This window comes from Colossoma macropomum, unplaced genomic scaffold, assembly GCF_904425465.1.
Source record: "Colossoma macropomum unplaced genomic scaffold, Colossoma_macropomum, whole genome shotgun sequence".
Lineage (NCBI taxonomy): Eukaryota > Metazoa > Chordata > Actinopteri > Characiformes > Serrasalmidae > Colossoma > Colossoma macropomum.
Window position 1 is genome coordinate 36,644,764 of NW_023494793.1, and position 24,138 is coordinate 36,668,901.

Genomic DNA, 24,138 nt, shown 5'->3' on the forward strand with positions numbered 1-24,138 from the left:
GGAATGGAAATCTGATGTGTCCTGAGAGGATTTAAGTAGCTGTAAATGTTGAACGTGAACATGCAGAATTCAGTTCAGAATTGCATTTAGAAATACATGTCCTTTCAACCATAATACTACGTTTGTTGAAAGAGTAGTAGACTTAATGTACAAGAAGAACAAAAACTAGGCCAGACGTCTTGCAGAAATGTGAGGGGAGCTATCAGAACCCACCAAACACCACCATGATGCTTAGAAAGTAGATTTTTTTTCCCGTGACCAGATGTCCTTGGGGAGCTTTTGGTCATGAGATTAACCAGGACATAGCATGAAACACCTCAATCCTCAGTAACCCAAGCTAATTGTTGCTGTAACAACTGCAGGTTTATCAGCCCTTCTGCATGGTTCAGCTACAACTCTGACACACCTAATCAAGATGTTCTGTTTTAAAGGCATGCCCTGCATTCATAATGCACCTCATAACAACAGAGCAGGTACAAGATCAGGTGTCCTGCTTTTTGTTTTACCGGTCTTTGTCACTGTGTGGTAAAAGGCAAAGCTGACTCATAAACACCACCACTCAAGATGTCATGTAAGCAGAATAGGTTATAATTGTTTTACAGGTGAAGCAGGCTTGGTGACACTGAACAATGCTATATTGGCAAATGAAATAATCTTAAACATAAGCAATATATAAGGTTGTTTTGAGTTATTTTCTTTTTTTATTAACTGTATCAGGTGAAATGAACGTACCACACTAGCAGATCATTCTACTTCCTTCAAGCATTTATTTCCTGAAACAAGCAAAGATATCTGCCAGTGCAGTAAGATAATTTCTCTTGATACAATTGCTTAAAATAGGTTGAATAATCATATAATATTCTGACAAACTGAGAACATAATGAGACATTTTAGACGCATTACCTTAATTTAATTGCCAAGACAGCATTTTTTTCCATCTTCATCTCCATCTTCATGGTTTCCTGGAATGGAAACGAAGGGTTTTGCTTATTTTCTTTGTTTCTCTGATGGTAAAGTTTAATAGAATGATGCATCAGAGTTATTATGGCATTTCACCGTTTCATTTCATGACAAGGACCATCATGTGTATAAATACTTCAAGCTTGTGCACTAGGGAGGCAATTGGAAAGTTTGTATGCATGACAGGCCATCTTTCTCAGATCACAATCTAGACTGAAAGTAAACTAAAAGGTTTCTACATCACATTGTTTTGTCTTTGTTGCAAATAAGGAAACACTCGATAGGGGGAATTCCTGAGCCCAGACTGGTGCGTGATGTTTAACTTCATGCTTGTTGTTCTGTTGTTTTTTTGGAGACAGTTATAAGACAAGGATGTGTCTTTCTTTTACTACCATGGAAAAATTTCGCTTTCTTATGGTATAGTATTTCAGTATTGTAGTGAACGAGGGGGTTGGGGATTCTCAGAATCGCCTGTGTTTTGCCAAATTCTGTTCTGAAATTTCTACTTCGAATAATTTCAGTTATTTTATCTTCACTATGATGATGTTCCACTTTACTAATTGAGCCTGTATTGCATCAACAAAGAGCAAAAGATTCACACATTTTTTGTAGACTTCATACAGACTTTCTTTAGTTTCTGACCACTGGTGGATGGATGGATGTGGTTGGGGGGACCAAAATATCCCAGTAGCATGTATAAAAACCCCTAGGAACACTGCTGTGACTGTTAAACTCATACCAGTGCCACACATGCTATCATGCCACTACCATGCTGGGGTCACTGTTATGCTGAGAATAGTACAGCACCCAAATATTATCAGGTCAGAGGTGGTCCTGTGATGGTCCTTTTCCAGTGATGGGCAGGGAAGAGGGTAGGATAAACTGTGCAGCAAAAGATGGTCTACAGTTAGTAAGTTGCATACACTTTCAGATCAGATGTGTTAAAAACAACACTGTAAACAACTGCTGAAATTTACGTGACTGTTGACAAACCATTCCTAAATTATGTTATTGTATTTTGTTATAAAGTCTATTGTCCGTTCTTAACCATTTATTGTATAACTTACTGCAAGTTACTGTAAAAAAAAAAAAAGCAATTTCCCAAAAAAGGAAAACTAAGGACATTATTTTAAATTCTGACAAGATTGATACAATATGTGCAAGATTTTCTAAAGAGTATTTAATATGCGTGTAAAGTATAAATGCATGATACATATTAGGAAAGTTACATAATAACCATGAAGTAGATCAGTATGACTTTAATAGTGTTTATATAAAAGGCATAGTCAGTGAATCAGTAGGTTGTTATTGTGGTAGTGCTATAGTTACAGTATCTGTCGCATGTAGACCCCACGGTTTGATGCGAGTCAAGCCCTGATATAAGTGCACCAGTTGCACTGTGGCAGTTTATCCGAGTGAGTAAACATCACCCGTAGTTGTGTACAATAAAGCAGTTGCAACCAAGCTAACCTTCAGAATAAACAGAATAATTTATCATTTAAAAGTCTGATTAAATGTCTAGATTACACTTTTTGTATTCTTAAGCTGTAAAAAGCTACCATTATAACTTTATAAACAGTTACTGTTACTGCTAGCACAGCATTAACTATTAATACAGATAATTCTGTAAAATTACAGAAACATTACTGTTTAACACATCCTTTTTGAGAATGTACAAAGTGTATTTATATAGTAGTTGCACCTGATTAAAGTGTAGGCACAAAATTTATGCATCTTATAAAAAGGAAGTTGGCAGCTATTCTCAAGAAATCCAGTTGAAAACTGAAATGAGTTTGTTGGAAACACTCTAAAGGCACTTCATACATGAGGTGCTGAATTGGCTGATGTTTAGTACATTTAATTTGTTGTAGGAATTTCTAACACTGAAGTCCAGCTTGTTTGCCCCAAAGCTGAGGTGTTTCCTCAGAGCGTTCCAGCAACTCTAGTCAAAGGATGGATCTGCTGTGCTAAAAGGCCAGACTGGCTCTGAACGTCATAGAGGATTATTAGCTGAGCTCAATTTGGGTGGAGGAGTTGAACTCTCTATTTGACTGGGAGGGGGACTGCATGTTTTTGCCTAGCTCAGAGACTTACATCGGCTTGAGGCCATCTAAGAATCCCTAAATGTAATTAGGAAATGTTCTGGGCATGGCCAAAATAACACCACCCAAAGCAGCCCAAAGACAGAGCTCAAAAAATCAACACTGTCGCATTCCTTTCTATTTCAGCCCCTCAGATGCTTGACGTCATGAGCCTTGTTGAGCTCAAGTGATACCATTTTTCCATTAGGTGATGGATCTAAGCAATACTTGGAGAATGGATTATGCTGTTCTGTCTGTGTAATTTTTTTTGTTTTTTTATTTATGTCTCTTTGTGTTATGCTTTTCATGATGTCCAATAATCATGCAGTTTTCTTTGGATGAGGCAATGCAGTGCCTGCTGCTAGTTAAAAGTTGAGTTTTGCATCTTAGTTTGTAAAGTACTGATTTATTTTAGTATTCAGTATATGTTCTAATAATCAGTGGAGAAGAAAAATAACTGGAGCTGCAAGAAATACTAGTTGATGACATTTTTTCTTTTCACCTTGTTCTGTTAAAGGAATTTTGCAAGACGGGTGTGGTAAAAAGTGCTGGAAATGATTTTGACATAGCGACACGTCGCTAAACATAATGGTCATGCATGAGAAGATACTTATCCCAATAAAATGTGCCGTTTTAATCTCGTGGTGTCATTTAACCCTTTAATAGCCAGATATTTGTAGGACCCTGAATAGCTTGATTCAATGATACAGTATTGATTGATTTTGAGCAAGACCTTAGCACAGCAAAGTAATTTCTGATACTACAGGGTTAAAGCAGTCCATCTCTACCCTAATCACACTGGTAACAACAACCCACAAGTAACCATGCAGATGATTGAATTGCCCAAATAAGTGGCATGATGTTGCGTCTAAAACTGGCCATGTTGGGTAATCAGGTCTCACTGAATGCCTTGTGTTTTGTCTGCTGTTTCATGCAGCTGTGGCACTTTTCCAGAAAACATCCCCCGCCTCTTGCTTGTTTACCAACAAACAAGCTTCGGAACATTGCCCCTTTGACAGCATACCAGACTAGATGTGCCTTCTTTGGTGGGGTGGGGTAGGGTGGGGTGATGGAGCTGTTGCAAAGTTCCATCCATGGATAGATTCTTTGAAGTGCTTGGCATTTCGCTTTCTTGGTAAAACAAAGTTTTTGCTTCCATTTGTCCTGCCCCTTGACCAGCGAAGCGCTAACAGGATCAGTGCTAATGCAAGTCACAAGTGGGTCGAGTCAGGAGGAGAGGCGTAATGTCCACTGAGACAGGCAGTGGGTAGGGCTGTCAGGCAGTGGGAGAGTGTAGGAATTCATTTATGTGAATATATTGAGAAAGATGAGCAAATCTTAAAATGTAAAGTGTCAATACAATTTATAGTGTCTTAAAATCTTAGAGTAGCTTACAGTTTACAATGACAGACTGTTTTCCTAGATTACAGTATGTTGTTGTACTTTATTATACAATTTATGGCAGTTTTTGTGGGACCTCATGTGAACATGTTGAGAAAGATGAGCACAGCTTAAAGGGAAATTCCACACTTTTTTTAAATTTCTAAAAAATTGAATTGTTGAAATTTAAACAAAGTCTTTTAGAATGGTTTGTTGGGACATAGTTCATTGTGGGGAAACTTAACAACGCTGAATTCTTTACAGTGGTGGTGATAGGAACCAGAGGTCGCAATGTCTACAACACAAATACAGCCATTTTATTTACCATCCAAAATGAACAGCGTAGCTTTATGTGTCTTCTGAGTTTTTATTTGTGATGCTGATAATAGTAAAATAGTGCTAAATCTGAAATAAGTAAGATAATCGCTGTTGTCGGATCAAAACCTCATATCTCTAAAATGAGAACTTTACAGGAGAAAGTAAAAACGTACTCTACTTTTAATGTAAGTCAATGGAGCCAGATTTCTTTTTCAAGTTGTTTAGGTAATTTCTGCTTGTTCATTCATCATGGAATTTATAACACAATATATAGGATCACGGGTTCTTACAAGTTATGTAAAAATTGAAAAACAAAAAAACAAATGAAAAACAAAAATGGAGATACGAGGTTTTGTTCCGACAGCAGCGATATGTTTTCTTTTAGTAGGATATTGCCTTACTGTGTCTTGCATGTACCTCTCCGCCATGAATGGATTTTAAAGAAGTGTATTTTAAGCCAGAAGCTTATCGCAAAACTATCTTGAAACAATTTAAAACTATTTCATGTAACAACTTTCTGTGAGGGAGCTTTTAGAGGCATCGAATGCTTCAGACGTCTGGTAACCGTCACCACCATTGTGAGCATTACTGACTCTGTAAGTCTCTCTAGAACGGAGCATTTCACATCAGTCCACTCTGAGTTATTTTGTTTACATCTTAACCGTTTGATTATGCAGGCGTTTTAAACAATCAGCGAAATTCCCCTTTAAAATGTACAATAAGTTCGTGTTGAACCCCAGTCAAAAAAGCACAAATAAATGTGGAAAAATAGATTCTGACCTATTACTGATAAAATTCAGTATCCCATATCTTTCAAATGACCACAGTATCAACTAATATTTAAGTTTGCTTTAATTAAGTTAATAAACCCACTTTCTATCTATTGGTAACCCAATGTTCTACAATCCGGGCAGAGATTGTTTTGATTGGACTGTTTTGTTCCCTTTTCTTCTCTTGAAAGGACACTGAAGGGAACATTAAACAGGGTTTTTCTGCCAACATGGCTATTTATGGAATAGAATGTTATCATGGACATAATTCTCTTTATCTTTCTGCACTACTAACACTAAAAACTATTTGATAAGAAACTGGCATACCAATATAGACAACATATGTAGTATTTAGTAACTACTATGAAATAAACACATAAGTTACAAATAAAGAAAGATGAGCTGAATAAAAAGTAGACCCACTTATTAGCCCATGAAGTTGAATGGGTTACAGTATCTTATACAAGACTTGTTAGTTTGCTCAGTGTATCTTGTTTGCAACTGAATTGTGTGGGAATCGCTGGGTGATTACTATAAGCAGCTCGAGCCTACTCATTCTGAAGTTTTCACTGTTATGGTTTCCTGTTGGCTGTGAAGTGGTGAAGTATGTTCTAAGCAGAAATCTTGCTGACTGCTCCTGAGTAAGCATGTCGCGCCCCTGCACTTGAACAACGGCAGAAAGCCTGAAACACACACACACAGCGTGCTACTGAACACAGAGTACATGATCAGTTTAATGATAGTCTATATGGATCATTCACTGAATTGGTTCAAAGTCAGCCTTGAAAACCCATTTCAGAGGTTAGGGTTTGGTCATCGTTCTTTTCTCTCTTTCACTTTCTGTCTTTACTCTCTCTCTCTCTCTCTCTCTCTCCCTCTCTCTCGCACACACATTAAATCTTCTATGTGCTGTGATACGGAGTATAGTGAGCATAAATATTGTTTTATGGGCCGTGTCTGACAGGAGTGCTTGCTGCTATCACATTGTGTCTGACATATTGGGAATAATGGCCACTTTAATAATGCAGATGATGTGCTAGATCTCCGTACTTTAAACCTGCTTTAAAATTAAATGTTTACCACTTCACTCAGCTGAGGCAGGCTTACTGCAAACTCCAATCTAAGATCACGTACAGCTCTGTAGGTATATATCTCCTAACCTCTTTTAAATTTCATGTTCCAACTAAGATGCAAAGTGTACAAACTACAGGCCAGCTATTTCAATAAATTATACATTCTGCAAAATAACTACAAAACTACCAAAGTCAAAACATCACTGCATGAGATTACAGCTGTAGAAAATAAGGATTGATGATGCATTGTCATTATAGTGAAGCAAATTGCTACACCAGCTGATCTTCGTTTCAGGATCGTCACCATAATGATTATGTTGTTTTTTCAAGTACTACTGAATCTCTTCAACGCTGGTTTTCACACGTAGCTTCACTATGGGCTTGGCACATGGCGATAAACACTTACCATGCCTTTTTTCAGTAATGGTGTGGCACCAGATTGTCACACTACAAACTTTCCTTCTCATTTGCAAATTTCAAACACTAAAACTCTCTGATTCCATACTTTCATGATCATATGTGTTATTAACTGTCTGATGTCTTCTTATGTTGTGTGGGTTGTCTTTGATTTTAAAAATGGCTAACTTATTATAAATCTGTGTTAGTTGAGGGCCCCCTAGTGGACAGGGACCCTGGGCATTTGCCAGTTGGTCTGTTTGGTAATCCATCCCTGTGTAAGTCCAGTACCTTTAGCAGAACATCCTGGTGATTGTTGCTCAGTAATGGGTTTACGAGTAGACACTATAGCATCAACCTGGCTGCCTGTATGTAACAATGCCATAATGGCCTAGCAAGCTACTAATAACCTCACCAGTATGTTTTCCAGGCTTAATAGAAAGTGCTTTAGTGTTTCCTCTGTTTCCTCTTTTGGACATTTTTTTTTGGGCAACCTAAATTGCCCTGGGTAAACCTGAGGAACAAGAGCCAGTTCTTCAACAGTTATTTTTACCAGCTGTCTACGTTGCTGACAAAATCTTGAACAGTCAGAGTGCAATCTTGCTTGACCTGTTTCTGCATGTGTACAGCGAAATTTACAGCTGTACTGTCTGTTGAGTCTGTCTCTAAGCGTTTTGCTGTGTATACATAAACAAGATTTTCACAATAAAGATCTAGCCCATTCAGCAAATGCTTAGCAACTCCCATATTCACTAGCACTGTTATCAATGGATTTGGTTTCAAGAAGAATAGCACCATGAAACTGTAAGTAATCTTTAAATGGAGAATTATTTGTTGGTTTTGCTAGGATTGTCCTAGCACTAATCCCTTTCTGGAGGTTTGCTCCTGTCACAGTGAGAATGCAAAACAACATGAGGAGAATTTTCTGTGGTCTATTCAAAGGGAGTCTATTTGAAATGTCCGGATGAGACCGCCATGCAAAGCAGGCATTAACCTTCCACGCCAGGATCCTGTGTTTGGTTTCTCTTAGTTCTTTGGAAATGTAAATTCTGAATGCATGGTCATGCAGCCTCCTTTGGGCGGAAATTATTTCTACATGCATTGACTGGCAAAGAAAATTGAAGATAGCATACCATTTTAGTAATTAGATCAATAAGTGTCTTCACCTCAAAACTAAGTAGTTTTCTTGTACAGGAACATGGTGCCTGCTAAATGTTTCTGTGGAGGCTAGGCCTACTGAGAGTCAGCTTTGTTGAAATTTAGGAAGTGGCCTTTGAAATACTAATGGCTTTCGCAAAGTGTTTGGGTCTAGTTGGCATATTTTGTAAGCTCACATACAGTTATGTGGCTGAATTGCACAAAAGCTGTAGCACAAAGGCAGAGTATAGAAAAAGTGGTCTTGCCTCTAAACTTCAGTCTGTATGGCTAATGTAGCTGTTGACAAATTGGCATATTTAGCCAAATGTTATTTAAAAATCAAATGAAAACATAGGCGTTCTCCAGCCCACAGATTTGTTTAGGTTTTTTTAAATATGGTCCTCTAAGTGGTAGAGCTTGACCCCCCTGCTCTACACTGTGTATCCATGAAAAGGGACCACACTTAATTTTGATGCTGGACCATTCTTGCATAACAGTGATACTGACATGGTGGTGGCATGGAAGTGTTCTGTTGCTGCAAGTGCTTCAGGCACAGTAATAAACTGGCAACTCAGTGTAGAATGCACTTGGTCCAGTCCAGATGTGAATGTTTATGTCAGAAGCGTATAAAAGCAATGCTCAGTGTGTTATTCAGAGCTCAGTTCATCTTTCTAAAGGCCCTCACAATGATCACCGTGAGTAGATGTGGTATTAGATAATTACTTCACAGAGCAGTGAACTATCAGCCTGTCACTCATGTTGATATCTGCGTCATGGTGCTAATTACGGTAATAGTTGTATATTTAATTGGTGGAGGCTATTGCATTATAACATCTTCCGTGATTCCTTTGGGATGGACATGGATTTCCCTACATAAGATGATGTCATTTCTCTGCGGTGGTGAGGCATTGGAAGAGTGGCCAATCTATGACCAGTGTTAGGATTTGCAAAACTTCATAGGGTCGGATTCCATGGATTAAGCCAAGTCTTGGACTAAACTGCATTACTGGTGGCAATCCATAATTGAAAATCTTTTTAAGTCTAGATTTTGGCTTAATCTGGAACCTGGCCCTGGTGTTTAGGGTGACCGACACCAGTGGTATGTAATGACTGTGTTTTTGCATGTTTTTGTGTTCTGATCTTTGTTCAGATTCCTCTAAGGAAAATCTTAGATTATATATACATTACATAATAATGTTTGTTGCACAAATACAACATTCCACACTAAAAAAAGTGGCTTCGCTTTATTCAAATGTCTACATCATTTCCACATGAATAAAATATATTACATCAGCACAATTTTGTCTTCCAGTTTACTTACTTTTTGGCAGTTATTGTGTTGGTGAACTGTTGTTTATTCATGTGGAAATGATGTACACATTGGAATTAGGTAAATGCAATGCATTACTTTTTTCAGTAATAGGACACAAAATGAAAGTCATGTCAATTCTTCAAAACTTTGCTCACTTCTGTGTGCTCAGTAGTTATAGACTGAGTCTTAAAGAGACTTTGGACATGTAAGTGACTTCAAGAAATGAAGGAGGTCAAAGTATTCTCTCCTTTAATACATAACTCAGCCTACACAGGTTCACACAAAATATTGTCACTGTTATATCAAAACCATCTGTTTTAATTTTTATTTTTCTACATTGAGCACAGCAGCTGCCCTTTACATTGTGTGAACAATTCAACATTTTATGATGAATGGACCAATAGAAATGGTCCAAAATGACCTAGAATAGAGTCAAATCTTGCTGTCTTTACTTACAAATTAATGTGCTTTAGAAAATGGATAGTTCTGATTCCTGTGATCTGATTGGCTGAGCCGAATTCAGAGCCAGAATAAAGTTGAATTCTGTATTAACGAATCAGTCACTTAAAATTGTTTGCTGTAAATGGACTATTATGTTGCTCACATGGACCACCAAGCATATTGATAGATAAAATACATACCCGGTTTTGTTTTAACTGCCAGGCTGACAACTTATGTTCTTAACAACTAGCCTAAAAATTATTGCAGGTGAAACAGGCTAAAAGATAGCTAACAGGCTAAACTGTTCCTCCATCAGTATTCAGTGTTAGGCTTTTAATTGAAGTAATTGCTGAATTATTCACAAAAACTGCAGAATAAGACGCAAAGAATTGTCATTAGCATCATTAGCTTGGTTATGTTTTCCTTTTCCTGTAATATTACCATTTACAACATTTTTGTTAGGACAGTGATGATATGCTTTACATCTTAAACTGACCTACATACAAAATCATTTTTCTCAGTAACATTCCAGAGCTTGACAACAGGATGTTCTGAAGAAAATTTGCCTAGTCATTAAGTGTTACATGCACACACACACTCACACACACACACACACTGCACACGCAGTGACTTATGCACTTGTTTCACCCCAGATTCGCAGCAGGGACATGTCTTGCTTTTCCTGCCTGGCCTGCCACGGCTGCTTCAGTTTTTCTCTTCCCCCACTTTGTGCTGATCTCACTGCTGAGAAATACAGAACGTAAACACTCAGCACATTGTTTCAGCCGTGACGGAGTGCCCCCCGTGGGCAAAAATGCTTCCCCCTCATGCCTCTGCTGGAATACTGAACGGCTGCCTCATGCAGTGCTGCACTTGTTATGTTAATGAGAATGTGTGTTAAGATTGGCAATATGATTAAAATGTGACATTACGGTACTTGAAGACTTTCCTGATACATGGCACTTCATGATATTTAGTTATTCTGAGGTTTGTGAAGTGGTGATCAAATTGAGATAAAAATTCACCAGCAAAAAGTAGTGCCACATTTAATAATGGACACAAAGTGTCATTGATGTGAAGCACCACTCTTGTGAAGCACCAAAAGCAGCTTCATAGTAGTGCCCCCTTGTGGGGAATCTTCAGCCTGCTAAACATGAGTGAGTAAATGACTGACTTTCTGACTGACCAACTGACTGAGTCAGTTAGGTAGGTACTCAGTCAGTCAGTTAGTTAGTTAGTTAGTTACAAGCAACTCATATCCAAGATGCTAAGACAAGTTAATTAAAGATTAAAGTTAAAGGCAAAATGGACTAACATCCAGTCAGCTGCTACTACTGCCACTACCGCTTGTTACTATGCAGTTTATACAATTACTGTACATTGGCTGTTGTTGTTTACAGATTCTCAATAATTGGTCTAAAATCATTTTTATGAGCCATGAAGTTAATATACTCAGATTCATGATGTTATTTATCACATTAGCAATGTTTTTTCAGTTTTTAGCACACCCCTAATATGTCTTAAACAGAAGTTATGTGTTACGTGAGCGTTACTGTAAACATGCGTGTGTTTTGTGTACTGTGCCCAGGTGCTGGAAAGCTTTAAGATAATGGACTATAGTCTGCTGCTGGGGGTTCATGTGCTGGATCAGAACCATAGAGACGGAAACGTGAGTGGGGGAGACGGAAGGCGTCCCGTAGGCCAAAGAGTCCTCTACTCCACTGCCATGGAGTCCATCCAAGGAGATGGCAAGGCAGCTGAGGCCATAACCACTGATGACACGTGAGTGTCTGTTAAAGTGATTGTTCAATGAAAAATCAAATTTACACAGTTTTCCACTCACCCAGAATGTAGACAGCTAAGACAGGTTTAGTCTCTGAAGGTTGCTTCTTTAGTTTCACACTGGAGAAACAAGGCTAATGGAGCTAACAAGGAAGTTAAAATCCTGCCGGTTACCATCATGCCAACTGTACACCTGAGTCACCGCACACTAGCCTAAAATCACCTCAGGTTGTTAAGTAATCTCAAATACACTTGCTTGTGTGGTATCTGTCGTTGTATGCCATGCTGTTATCTATAAAAATGGACAAAAGTAGTAGCAAACATCTTGAAGCCTGAATGAACTTTGTCCATACTTTTGTCCATTTTTATAGATAACAGTACCTTATACAGTGTTTGAGATCACAGAGGCAAGTCTATTTGTGATTATTTAACAGCTTGACATGATTTGAGGAAAGATTATAATGTCCTCGGCCTGGAAGCTAAGCTTTCATTACTTGTTAGCTACTTTAGCCTTTGAAGCAAACTCCAGACACCAAAATTTGGGATTTTTAAGGGTCCTTTTTTGGTCAAATGTAGAAGCTCACAGATAAACTGATGTGTTTACTGTTTCTTTAGAATGGGAGGTATTCCAGCCAGAACCAACAGGGGTGAGAAGCTACTGATTTTTCTGGGAATAATCGACATCCTGCAGTCATACAGGTAAGTACACTGTGCCCTCTACTGTACTAAAGCACTGCCTGCCTTTATTACCTAGTCATGACTAGTCAAAATAGCATCAAACACAAAACAAAGCTCTGTAAATATACCTATCATATGCTTACTTCATTCTAAAGTGTCATAAGACTTTGATCAGGGATCTAGTATCCAGCACACTGTGCTACTTACCCAGTGTTTACCTACTTGGTGCTTGCAGCTTAAAAGGAAATGACTGTGTGCGGGAGTTTTTATGTAAGCGCCAGCTAAGTCCTCTGTGCTGTTTTTTTCCACCAAGGTTTATCAAGAAGCTGGAACACTCATGGAAAGCCCTGGTCTACGATGGTGTAAGTTGATAGGGTGCAGATTAGCCTGGGTCTTTATGAAGAGGCTTCCTTGTTCATGCTGCATTATGAAATCTGCAGTGCTGATTAAATCCTCTCTCTCTCTCCCTTTAATATCCGTAGGATACGGTGTCCGTGCACCGGCCGGGCTTCTATGCAAACAGATTTCTCAAGTTCATGAGCACCAGAGTGTTCCGGAAGATTCAGAGTGAGTGTCCAGGTGGAAACCAGCAGTGCTGTAAAACAGCTTTGTCTGTTCATTGTTTTTTAAGCTGTACTACCTAGCATTGAACATCCATGATTCAAATGTGTGCATCGTTTCCACGTGTATTTTGCTTTACTTAATTTTGTCAGTAGTTATGTTTAGCAAATACATTTTTATTAATGTGGAAACTGTACGTATGAATTAATGTACCCCATCATACTACTGTTTAGGGGTAAAATTCATAATGAAGCTAAATACTCTTTTTTAGTGTGGAATGACATATTTGTGTAGCAAATGCCTAGTGGTAGGAGAGATGAGCCAAAAACAGACTGGCTATACCTGGTTGTGCCCGTGGGTAAGGCTGTTAACCTCCCCACTGCCCCAGACGGTGCTGCTCTGATGTCGCTCTGCAGTCACTCTGCTGTGGTGCTCCCAGGCCGGGCATAGTTAGGCAGAAAAATGATTTTCTCTTGTAGTACGAATGTGTACATCATTTCCACTTCAGTACAATATAGTATGTCAACAAAATTGCCTTTCAATTTATGTCTTGAAGTTTGTAGACACCTGCTCTTCCAGCATTTCGTCTGAAATCAAGAGTGTTAGTAGGGAGTTTGTCTCCTTTTGCTGCAGTAACAGCATCTACTCTTCTGGGAAAGCTTTACACTAGTTGTTGGAACATTGCTGTGAGGATTTGATTGTGTTCAGCCACAGGAGGATTAGTGAGTTCAGGTACTGATGTTGGATGATTAGTTCTGGATCACTTCAACTTCATCTTCAGCTCCATCACTCCAGAGAATGCAGAGAATCCACTGCTCCACAGCCTAATGCTGGGGGATTTATGCCCCTCCACCAGAGGCTTGGCTGTGGGCATGGTGACTTTAGGCTCTAGAACAACCCATTTTTTGGCCTGCATTGGATGCACCTGAAAGTAGCTGAATTTGCTAATTAGATACTTGTTTTGACGTAATACATATTTTAATTCATGTGGAAATGATGCACGTCTTTAAATAAAGCAAACTCCATACACAATTTTTTTAAAGTCTAGACCTAATTAAATGCGTCTCAGTAGATTTGAATTCAGTTAGGGTAGAATTTAGCTTCATTTCCATGCAGTGTTGTGATATGGGGCTTGGGGGATAGGATTTCATTTCATCACCTATTTGTGAGGCACAAGATAATGGAGGAGAGTTACATCATAAATGTTGCAGCTAATTTGGGACAGAAGCTTTGGGAATGGTAATAATGATGGTTCTCCACTGAAAGGCTCCATCTCTCTCTCTCTCTCTCTCTCTGCCTTTTTTTCACTGCAGCAAACCGTTACTCTCCATCTAAGAGGACACGTAACTCCATAGTCCCTCTCAAATCCTCCTCTCAGGAGCTGCTGTCCTCCCAGAAGGAGGACAAAGTGGACGAAAGGCCTGACCGGCTCAGCGGAGCTCGCAGTCTGGCCAGCCTGGATGGACAAGGTTAGGAAGTCATGTATTAAGGTTTCTTATGCTCTTGTTATATTACAAGACAATATCAAAACATGAATGCCCCTTAAATTGCAGGCACATAATTGAGCTATTCATCTTAAATCGTATTTTTTATTATTCAGTTCTCACTATAAATTATTCAGTAATAATGATAAAACTAATACATAAGTTATGTTGGGTAAGTCTGGGTACACATATGGGCCCTTACATTTTAATTGGTTAAAAGACATAAATCCTGAAACTCCTTTTTATTCACACCGTCTCTAGCTCTTCTCTGGAATCAAACACTAATGACTAACATTTTATGCAACACTAACTCAAGCTCTAAGAAATAATATAGGCTGAGCCGCAGTATGGAGTTCAAGTTAAGGGCTGTGGAGTTTGCTTCAGTTTTGTATTCTCCTTCATGTTCCCGTTGCAGCATATTTTGTACGATTAGTGTAGCAGGATATTTTCTTTAAAGGCTGGCAAAGACAGATCAACACACTCAGCATCTTCCTACTGGCACCACCAGCTGCATCCACATGTACCAAGAATAGAAACATTATTCGGTCCTAATTTCTATATGAATAAGCATAGACAGACATGGAAACTGTACTAAAATATAAGGGCTATATTTACTGAATCCCATAGCAGGTCTTACAATGTCTTGTCCATGCTATTTTAACCAAATAATGCATTGAACCCCATACCTTACACAAAGCAGCATTCCCAGAGGGAAGGTACATATTGGCATGGAGTCAAGACAGGACTTAAAAACTTGAAAAAACACTTAAAGCAAAGATATTTAACACAGTTTAGTACATTTATGTTGTACCATAAGTACTAAATGTACTGAAGATGTACCCTTCAGAAGACACAGCTGTACCACACTAGTGACAGCATTTGTACCCTAAAAAGTACAGTTCCATACCTTTTTTTCCTGAGAGTATATCAAAGAACCACATTTGGTTCCCTAAACAATCTTTCAGTTGACTTGTTTCAAATGAGTTTCTTGAAGAACCATCTATTGAAAGGTTTTCTAGGGAACCAAAAGTGGTTCTTCTATGGCATCACTTTAAATAACACCTTTTGTTTATTATTCAGTTGTTTGTCTTATGAGTTAACATTCAACAGAATCTATGAATTATTTAGTATCTACTATGAAACCAATATGTAAGTTACACACTGACAGGTCTTAAAGATGTTTGTTTAATATTCAGTTAGTCATCTTGTGATCTAATATTTAGTAGAATCTATGAATTATTTAGTATCTACAATGAAACCAATACGTCACTAAAGTCACATGCTGAGAGGTGTTTAGGGTGTAACCTTTTAAGACCGATGCAAAAAAGTGGCTAATATCTATCATTTAACTTACTGTTTTTGGCTAATAACATGATTTGTCAATGCTTATTTATTTATTTCATGTATTTACTTGATATGGAAAGAACTTAATCTAGAAAGCCAAGTCAAGAATAAAGAACCTGAACATTTTTTTTTCCAAATCTGATTAGTGACCAGCCTTGATAGCCATGCTACAATAAAGACTTTTTAATTCATTGAAGAGAGCCATGGATACTTTTTTCTTATGTTTTTGAAGCTTTTAGAAGTATGTTTATTTCCCTACTAGTGGCACTACTTTTCTGACCAGTACTTCTCTTTTTGTCTTCTCCTCAGTGTTTGGCTCTTATTTGCGTCCAGACCTGGTCGCTGTTACACACGCTTTGGGCGAGGCTTCTTCTGTTGGCACCTCTGTCTCCTCTTCTTCTATGTTCGTCAGTGACAGATACCTGGAGGCCAGATCAAATGACAGGTATAACACCTTTCACATACACATTGCCCAAACCTGGCATGCCACAAAGCATGCTGACACTCAGGATCATTCAGATACCTTGGCCTCCTACACGCACACACCTGTGGAATTCTCACCCCAGCCCACCCCCTTGCCACGTCACTCGTCACCAGAAGGGCAGGGCTGTTTCAATGCCTTTCTGAAGAGCTATATTTAACATGTCGTTATGGAGATAGTAACCCATATCTCTGGGCAAATCCCTGTCCACACGTTTCACATGGTCAGTGAACCGCTGTAGCACATTTACCCCTTTGCTTTGTGCCATTATAAGGTTTGGCTTGTCTTTTCATCTTTGCTACACACCTGTTTACCAGGGAGTTTGCTATCAAAAGGGCTACTAAATATTTCACTAGACACCAGAGGAAGTTGACAATAAGGGTATTGTTATGGGGAAACAGGTTGTTACAAAAGATGTCATTTGGAACTAAGGCAACTACGCTTCTCTGGAAGCCATGGTGTTTGGATTGCTGGCCTTTGTCATCTGTCACCTTGTCAACTAACACAATGCAATCAGCTCGTCCATCGCATAATAACACAGTGTCAGACTGCATGCCTGAGCCTTTCACAGGCAAGGTGAACAGAAGGGGAGTAGAATGTTTTCCTCTTTTATCAAGCAACACACGTCCTTCTGTAACTTGGAAAGTAAATACACATCAAGGGCCCTTGTCCTGTTCCAGCCAAAAGCAGTTATTACAACCTTTTGTTAATATATGCATTTCAGTGTGGTCTGTTATGGGGTGTAATGACGCATAAATAAATATACAGCACTCTGCAACAGGCATTAAATACAAGTTATTTGTTTTTCAGGAGATATTTTGAGGAGATTAGATATTGGATAATCCACTTGCATAACGAAGGGGAAAGTCAAAAGAAAAACAGGAGTCTCCAAACAGATGTTTTATTCACACACAGATACACACTAAAGTAAACATGCTAATATAAATACATTGCAACAACATTTGTTTTTGGTAGTACGAGTATACAGTGCTGTGCGGAAGTCACAGAGCACCCTTAATTTATTTAATTTCTACACAAAATGGCCAGTTAGTAATTTATGTCCATAAAAGGAGATACTTTTGAGGAGCATTAAAGTTCAGTTTTAAAATGATTAAAAGATATAGAGGAAGACCTGGAAGACCACCAAACTGTCCCTGGTTTTCATCTTTGAAAGAGAGGAGAAAGTCAAGCACCACTTTTACTTCAGATCACAGGTGTTTCTGTCCATCCTTCAAATGTGAGAAGACAGCTTCACGCAATGGGTCTGAAAGGATGAGTAGCTGTCAAGAAGCCCTCACTGAGAAAAAGAAATGGACAAAAAAGAAGAAAATCTGCAGATCAAACAAAGAAGCTGCTTAGAACAATAGACTGAGTCCAGACCTCAAGATCACTGAATGTGTTTGGGATTATTTGGTTCTTGAGAAGCAGAAAATGCAACCAGCTTCTAAGACTGAACTGTGGAGGTGTAGAAAAACATCCTAGCAGATTTCTTTGAAAAAATTAAAGCAGGTTTCCCAAAAAGATTCAAACCTGGAATTACAAATTGCTTAAAAAGTTGAAATTATAAGATATTTGATGTACATAATTGCAATTTATATATCCTGTATGAACATTGTATCCTGACAGTATAAGGCCCCTTTGTGTCAGCACTCCTAATCGTAAGTTAGATTACATAACTTCAGTCTGTCATTTGAGGCGCTGCTTTGTGATTGAGCTCTGGGCAGCATTTTATTGGGTCCAGGCTGGACTTGTGTTAATGAATAGCCCTGATGACTGAAATGTGTTACTCCAAGAATGTAATTTAGTTGCTATGGTAGCGATAGCTCAAGACATTTTTGCAGGCAGTAAAAAGGTGATATTCAGATGATATTTACTTTTGCAGTGAGAAAATCTGAACAAAGTTTACATGTTCCTTATCAGGCCAATTGTTCCATCTTTTTCAAGTTTCGGATTGTTTTTTTATTTTTTTAATTTTAATATCCTAAGAATGTGGAATGCTTCTATCAGTGTTCATTGTTTTCACAGTTGTTGTAAAGCTAAAAAAAACTCCAAATGCTCTGTAACTTTAAAATAAATTCTGTTGGATTTCTCTGTTGCAGATGTGATATTGGCTCCTGTTCTACCTTTACACTGGAGGACAGCGCCATCTGTCTGACATCTGAGCAAAGCACCATGGACATGGACCGAGACGATGGCTCTGTGCTGGACGTCTACTTAGTAAGTGTACATGTCTACCTATTTTGGAATCATTTGTTATATTTTATTCAATAACAACTTATACAGTGTAGATTGAAATATTATAAACGAGATACCAGAATGTATTTTAAGGTATTCAGTTTTTTGGGAACATTTTTACTCTATTTACTCTAATTATTTATTTATAGTCATTTATAGTCATATTTTATTTGTCAGTTTTAAATACAAGGCATTCTGGATGTCAACTTTATTAAAACTTAATAATTGATATTATACAGCTTTATAACTGCAAACTTTATATAATTTATACCATTTATAATTGCAAACTTTTGAATGGTAGTATACATATATCTCAAAGATTTACATTCCCAAAATAGTGGCACTTTACAATAAGACAACCGTATAAAGAGTTTATGAATGGTTTAAAATTAGTTTATGAATGTTTTTTTATTAGGTCGTAAACGCCTTAAAATCATTCATAATATGATATAACACAAATATAAAGGGGCAACAGTGCGCTGTTTTATCTGATGAAGCTGGTAGGTTTAATGCTGACTGATGGAGAAGACAAAGTAAGACTAATCACCATAACTTGATTTTTACAGTATAGATTAATGTAGACTCACTATTAGGCAAGCAACAGCAAAAGGTTGCCCTTTTTATATATTTGTTATAACTGCTTATTATTTTAAGGTGTTTATGATCAAATTAATAATGAATTAACTAATTTTATTTAGAAAACTGTTCAGTGTGTTATGAAGTCTCAAGCTTAACCATGATTAATTTTGATTTGATTATTTTGATGTGGTTCAGAATAATTAAAAAAATACACTAAATACACAAATGTGATTTTATTTTATTATATTTTATTGAATATTATTATAATGGATTCTATTCTAACAGATAAATCACTTACTATAGATACTATAAATGTGATATAGATATATTTCAGATTGTAAGACTGGCGGCGCTGTGTTTAACCCTCAAATCCCCAGGCTAAAGTTATTGAGTTATAGAAGTGTGCAATAGAAATGTGGACCCATCAGTAGATCCTAGTCATTTAAGGGGTTAACCTTGATTCCAGAATTGATTAATTGACATTGTATTATTCCAAAATTGATGGATTTGAATTTGTACTTTCAAGTAAATGTATCATGCTGCGTTTTTATACTGCTTGTTAATGTGATACATCACTATAGGCATGCTGTCTTCAGTTTACCAAGTGTACACTATGAGAAGAACACTGAGATTTTCTTCGAACAGTCTTTATATTGACTGACAACCACTGATGTCACTCCTAATACTTTCTTTCTCTTTTGTTTCCTTATTCCAGTAAAGAGATGTGAGGTGTTCATCATATCTTTCCTCATCACCCTTCATCACTCATGTCCCTGGGCACTTTTCCTCTGAGCTGCTCCGGGATTTCACTGCTCTGACTCCTGCTGACCAAAGATTGGAGAGCCGCCACCAACATGCAGGCGACAGCCAAAGGAAACCAGATGTTCCTCCGTTCCCAGGACAGTATAGTTGGGCTATGGAGGCTGTGTTTTAAAGGCCAAAAGGCAAATAGGCCTGATTCTCCAGCCTGGGGCCAAAGCATCTGCAATCATCAGTTGTTGTTTATGTGACTCATTGTGGAAAGAGTAGTTCTCAGACGTCGAGTACTGCTTTGATTAGATCAGAGCTGTGCATATATACAGCTGTTAAGCTTTTTGGTTCCTGCCACCTGGGACCTGCACAAACTCTGAGATCAGACTGAAGATAGCTAACACTTGATACATGAAACTGTGTCATTTTAAGAAATCATTTGAAGAAATGCACAGTATAATGCAAAGACACTTTATATTCTTTACATTCTTTCATTCGTTTGTATATCTGTGATATCTAGTAGACTAGACTGAACATTTTGTGGCCCAAAGGTAGGCTATCAGTAGTCCACCTACTACTGAATGTCCAGCTTTTCATAAATTATACAAACTACTTTAGGGGAACGCAATAAACCAATATTGTCATCTGAATTCAAAAGAAACATGCAAACTGTTTTGCATAGACAATTCTTTTATTATAGATGTATTTCATGCCATATATTGCAATATTGGTGGCGCTTGGTGTCTAATATCAATCCCTGATCTTCACAGATGCACATTTAGAGAACTCTCCGTTTAATCATGTGCATTTTTATAGATGTTCCAAAACGAAGGACTTTTGCTAATGTGTAGATACAAAAAAGATATTTTATGAAGGGTAGGGTGTGTTTCATATCTGAATGTGCATTCTGTTAGATCCTTTTCATATTGAAGCATCCTGTTACTTGCTTATTATTAAATGTTGGTGTGCTTCTGTTTTACACAAATACAAAGTTTAGAGAGTGCTCCATATTAAAAAATGTCTTTGGAATATCATTATTGCACCTTTGTTGGTTTTGAGACCATAATTTATTAAAGACTATCAATAAACATTCTATATTGTACTTTTTGGCCTGATATAGAGTGTTTGTGTACACTGTCAGACTCGACTGTAATTTCTCTGTTGGTATGTTCACTATCGTAAAGAAGTGAGGTTCTGTACATTGATGTTGGTTAAAATACTTTTGATGGTTTTTCAGACACAGAGTTATCCTAATTCTAGACTAAATTACATAGAGATGCTCCTCTGAAGATTTTAGTTAAATGCACTCACCTGACTGGGATCACATAGAGTACTGAGCAAAAGTCTCCATGTAAAGCCTTTTACCTGGGCCCTTAGCGTTTGTTTGTAAAAAAAAAACACAACCATTAGAATAAATACACGTAAACAGTCCACAGTGATATGTCGTGTGTCAGTGTGTTAGCCTAAGCATTTCCAAAGATTTCCTCAAAAAGGTCCAGCATTTACAGTTACCACCCACTACCTGCTTCAGTTAATCAATCCTTCATTAAATCAGGTGCTGGTGAGCAATTTATCCAGATCCATGTAACGGCTGGAGAAGTCAGGAACCCCATATCATTGATGTCCAAAGAAAAACAAGTATCAAAAATGTTTAGTTTACAGGAGAAGGTAAAAACTTTCTTTACTTGAATGTAAAGAGATTTTATTACAAGCAATTTTGGACCATTTCTGTTGATTCAATCATCATATAATGTTCAGATAGTGTAAAGAACAGCTGCCTCGGTCAAAAAAATGGAGATGCTTGTTTTTTTTTGGACAGTGATAATATGCGAAGGAATTATATTTCCATATATTTTTCCAAGAATGTGTCAAGTTTGTAATATATTATTATTATTACTACTACTACTACTACTACTACTATATATTACAATATATATGTATTACAATTACTATAATAGTAATAATAATAATTATTATTATTAGTAGTAATATTTATTTATTTCAAATACTTAATAATACTTTATAACTTAGTTATATAACTTTAAAATAATTACATTTTTAGGCAGCCAGGTTAGCAACTTTTTTAAAGTTAAAACAACAATTTTTTTGACAGTGTTGGGGTTGAAATAAGTCCTGGAATGTTGGCATGGTGAAATTTCAAATCCTATGCAAAGCCTTGCAGAGCTAGAAGAATGACGTGGTTCTGTTTTGTTTCTGTAATAACAGGAAGAGAGGATGTGTGTTTGTCGGTGTGTCTCTGTGTCAGCAAATGCTCCCTTCAAATTTACACCTTACAGGGAATTCCGCTGATTTTTCAAAATATCTGTATAATTTAATCGTTGAGATGAAGAAGTCATTCAGAGTGTTTTAATCTCTACAGTGCAAATACATTTTATTTACTATCATAACTGATCAGTGAACCTGTGTGTGCCTTCTGTGTTTTTGTGTGTGATGTTGACGATGGCAAAATGGTGGTAAATCTTGAAAAAAATAAGGTTTCTTTGGATGCTGTTTTGCCTCATAGCATACCTCTCTGTGATAAATGGATTTTAAAAATACATTTTAGGCCAAAGCCTCAATCCCTAAAGCACCATTAAACTCAGACGTCTCAGACAGCAGTGTATTTATAACCATGTCATGTAATGACTTTCTGTAAGGGAAACATTTCGGATGTCTGGTTTCCTTTCACCCCCACTGTGAACAATTTTGACTTTGTAAGTTTCTCTAGAACAGCACAATTCACATCAAACCCATCAAACCACTTTGTGGAATTGCTGGAAATCCCGTTTAAAGCGATGGCTCTTTTTTTCCTTAGCCCTGGTTTAGTCGATCAGCCAAGGCACGTTTCATGTGTGAAGTTTGTTTCTTTAGTTTCTAGCAGAGCCTAAATGTTCTTCTGGCCTGGTCTCTTCTCTACAAACACAATCTTCCCCCTGCCAGATATTTCATCCGGCATATGCTTCAAAAGGAAGTTGCTGTTCTTTGAAAATTCCCGCCAGTCCCAAACAATACACTATTGTGTTTGATGCCATCCCATCGGGGGTGAGCATGTAATATAAGGGATTTGCCTATCTGGCATGTTCAGTTATACCCTCATCTGATCCAGTTAACACTTAAATAGGGAGAGTATGTTCTCAAGCAGAAGTTTTGAGAAATAATAAGACGATCCTGAATGACAATGTTTCTGTTCCACATGTAATTGCAATATGGAGCAAATTTGTTAAAGATATCTGTTGGAAGAAGGTTTGGATGCTTCCCAATAATAGGGGCAGTCGTGGGCTGGAGGTTAGGGAACCATCCTTGTGACTGGAAGGTCGCCGGTTTGATCCCCTCAGCTGACAGTACTTGACTGAAGTGCCCTTGAGCAAGGTACCTAACCCCCAACTGCTCCCCAGGCGCCATGGATAGGGCTGCCCACTGCTCCGGGGAAGTGTGCTCACTGCCCCCTATTGTGTGTGTTCACTAGTGTGTATGTGGTGTTTCACTGCATGGATGGGTTAAATGCGGAGGTCTATTTCCGATGTGTTCAGACACAGTTGGCTAAAAAGGTTCGTTTCATTTCATAAGTATATGCTGATAAATAAAATCAAGGATGTTTCTTACAAGCTTATCTACCAATTTTATTTTAGTAAAATCCCTTTTCGTGTTAAGATTTAAGGTACAAATCAATATAAACTGCACTTTTTGCAGCTTACAGTGACTCTACGGAGACTCTTTTTCACCTATTTTGGTTTTGTCACCACAGTCAAAGACTATGAGAAAATATCCATAGCTTTATCTTGAACTTTATTTATGGTGGATTTGAACAAAATCTAGAAAATGTTATATTTGGGTTTACGAATTATCGAAATAAATGATTTTTATAATGTAGTCTAATTACTTCATTGGCAAAGTACTATATACTAAGGTGCAAGGTTCAAAAGAGTGCAAAAGAGTACACCCCCTATTTTGTCACTGTATCAAAGAAACAGAGTATTATTTGAAATCAAAAGCTGTGAAAACGTGGAACCTGTGTTCCGAACACTGACATGTAATCTTCATTTCTTTTCATTAGATAGCCACACAATCACACAGGTACCTTGGACGACATGAACAGCTCTGCCACGCCTGCACTTTGACTCCAATCACCAACTGAGCAAGAGAGCCTCACTGAAACTGCTACAAGTGGATCTTTGACTATTGAGTTGAATGCCAGTGTATTTATGAGTAATGACATTTATAACATCTGGCACTTGTGTTCTCATAGCATTCTGCACTTTATTTATTATTATTTGTGTAAAAGTTTGTGTTGGAGAAAAAGGTGTTGTACTCCACCCCCTTCTGTGGCACGTTTAGGAGAAAACAATCAAGGGGGTATGATTTTACTGAGGCTAAAT

The 24,138-nt window shown here is 37.7% G+C and overlaps 1 protein-coding gene across 4 annotated transcripts in view; it reads left to right on the forward strand.

Moving 5' to 3' along the window:
* Nucleotides 1–20,864, forward strand: part of pip5k1bb (phosphatidylinositol-4-phosphate 5-kinase, type I, beta b) — a 59,255-nt gene extending 38,391 nt beyond the window's left edge. For all 4 annotated transcript variants that reach the window (XM_036579412.1, XM_036579411.1, XM_036579413.1 and 1 more), the window contains 8 exons: nt 11,457–11,650; nt 12,266–12,349; nt 12,642–12,690; nt 12,811–12,895; nt 14,203–14,358; nt 16,027–16,162; nt 18,298–18,415; nt 19,728–20,864. In XM_036579412.1, coding sequence (XP_036435305.1) covers nt 11,457–11,650; nt 12,266–12,349; nt 12,642–12,690; nt 12,811–12,895; nt 14,203–14,358; nt 16,027–16,162; nt 18,298–18,415; nt 19,728–19,730 — 825 coding nt within the window. In that variant the 3' untranslated portion in view covers nt 19,731–20,864. The remainder of the gene's footprint in view (nt 1–11,456; nt 11,651–12,265; nt 12,350–12,641; nt 12,691–12,810; nt 12,896–14,202; nt 14,359–16,026; nt 16,163–18,297; nt 18,416–19,727) is intronic.
* Nucleotides 20,865–24,138: the final 3,274 nt, after the last annotated feature.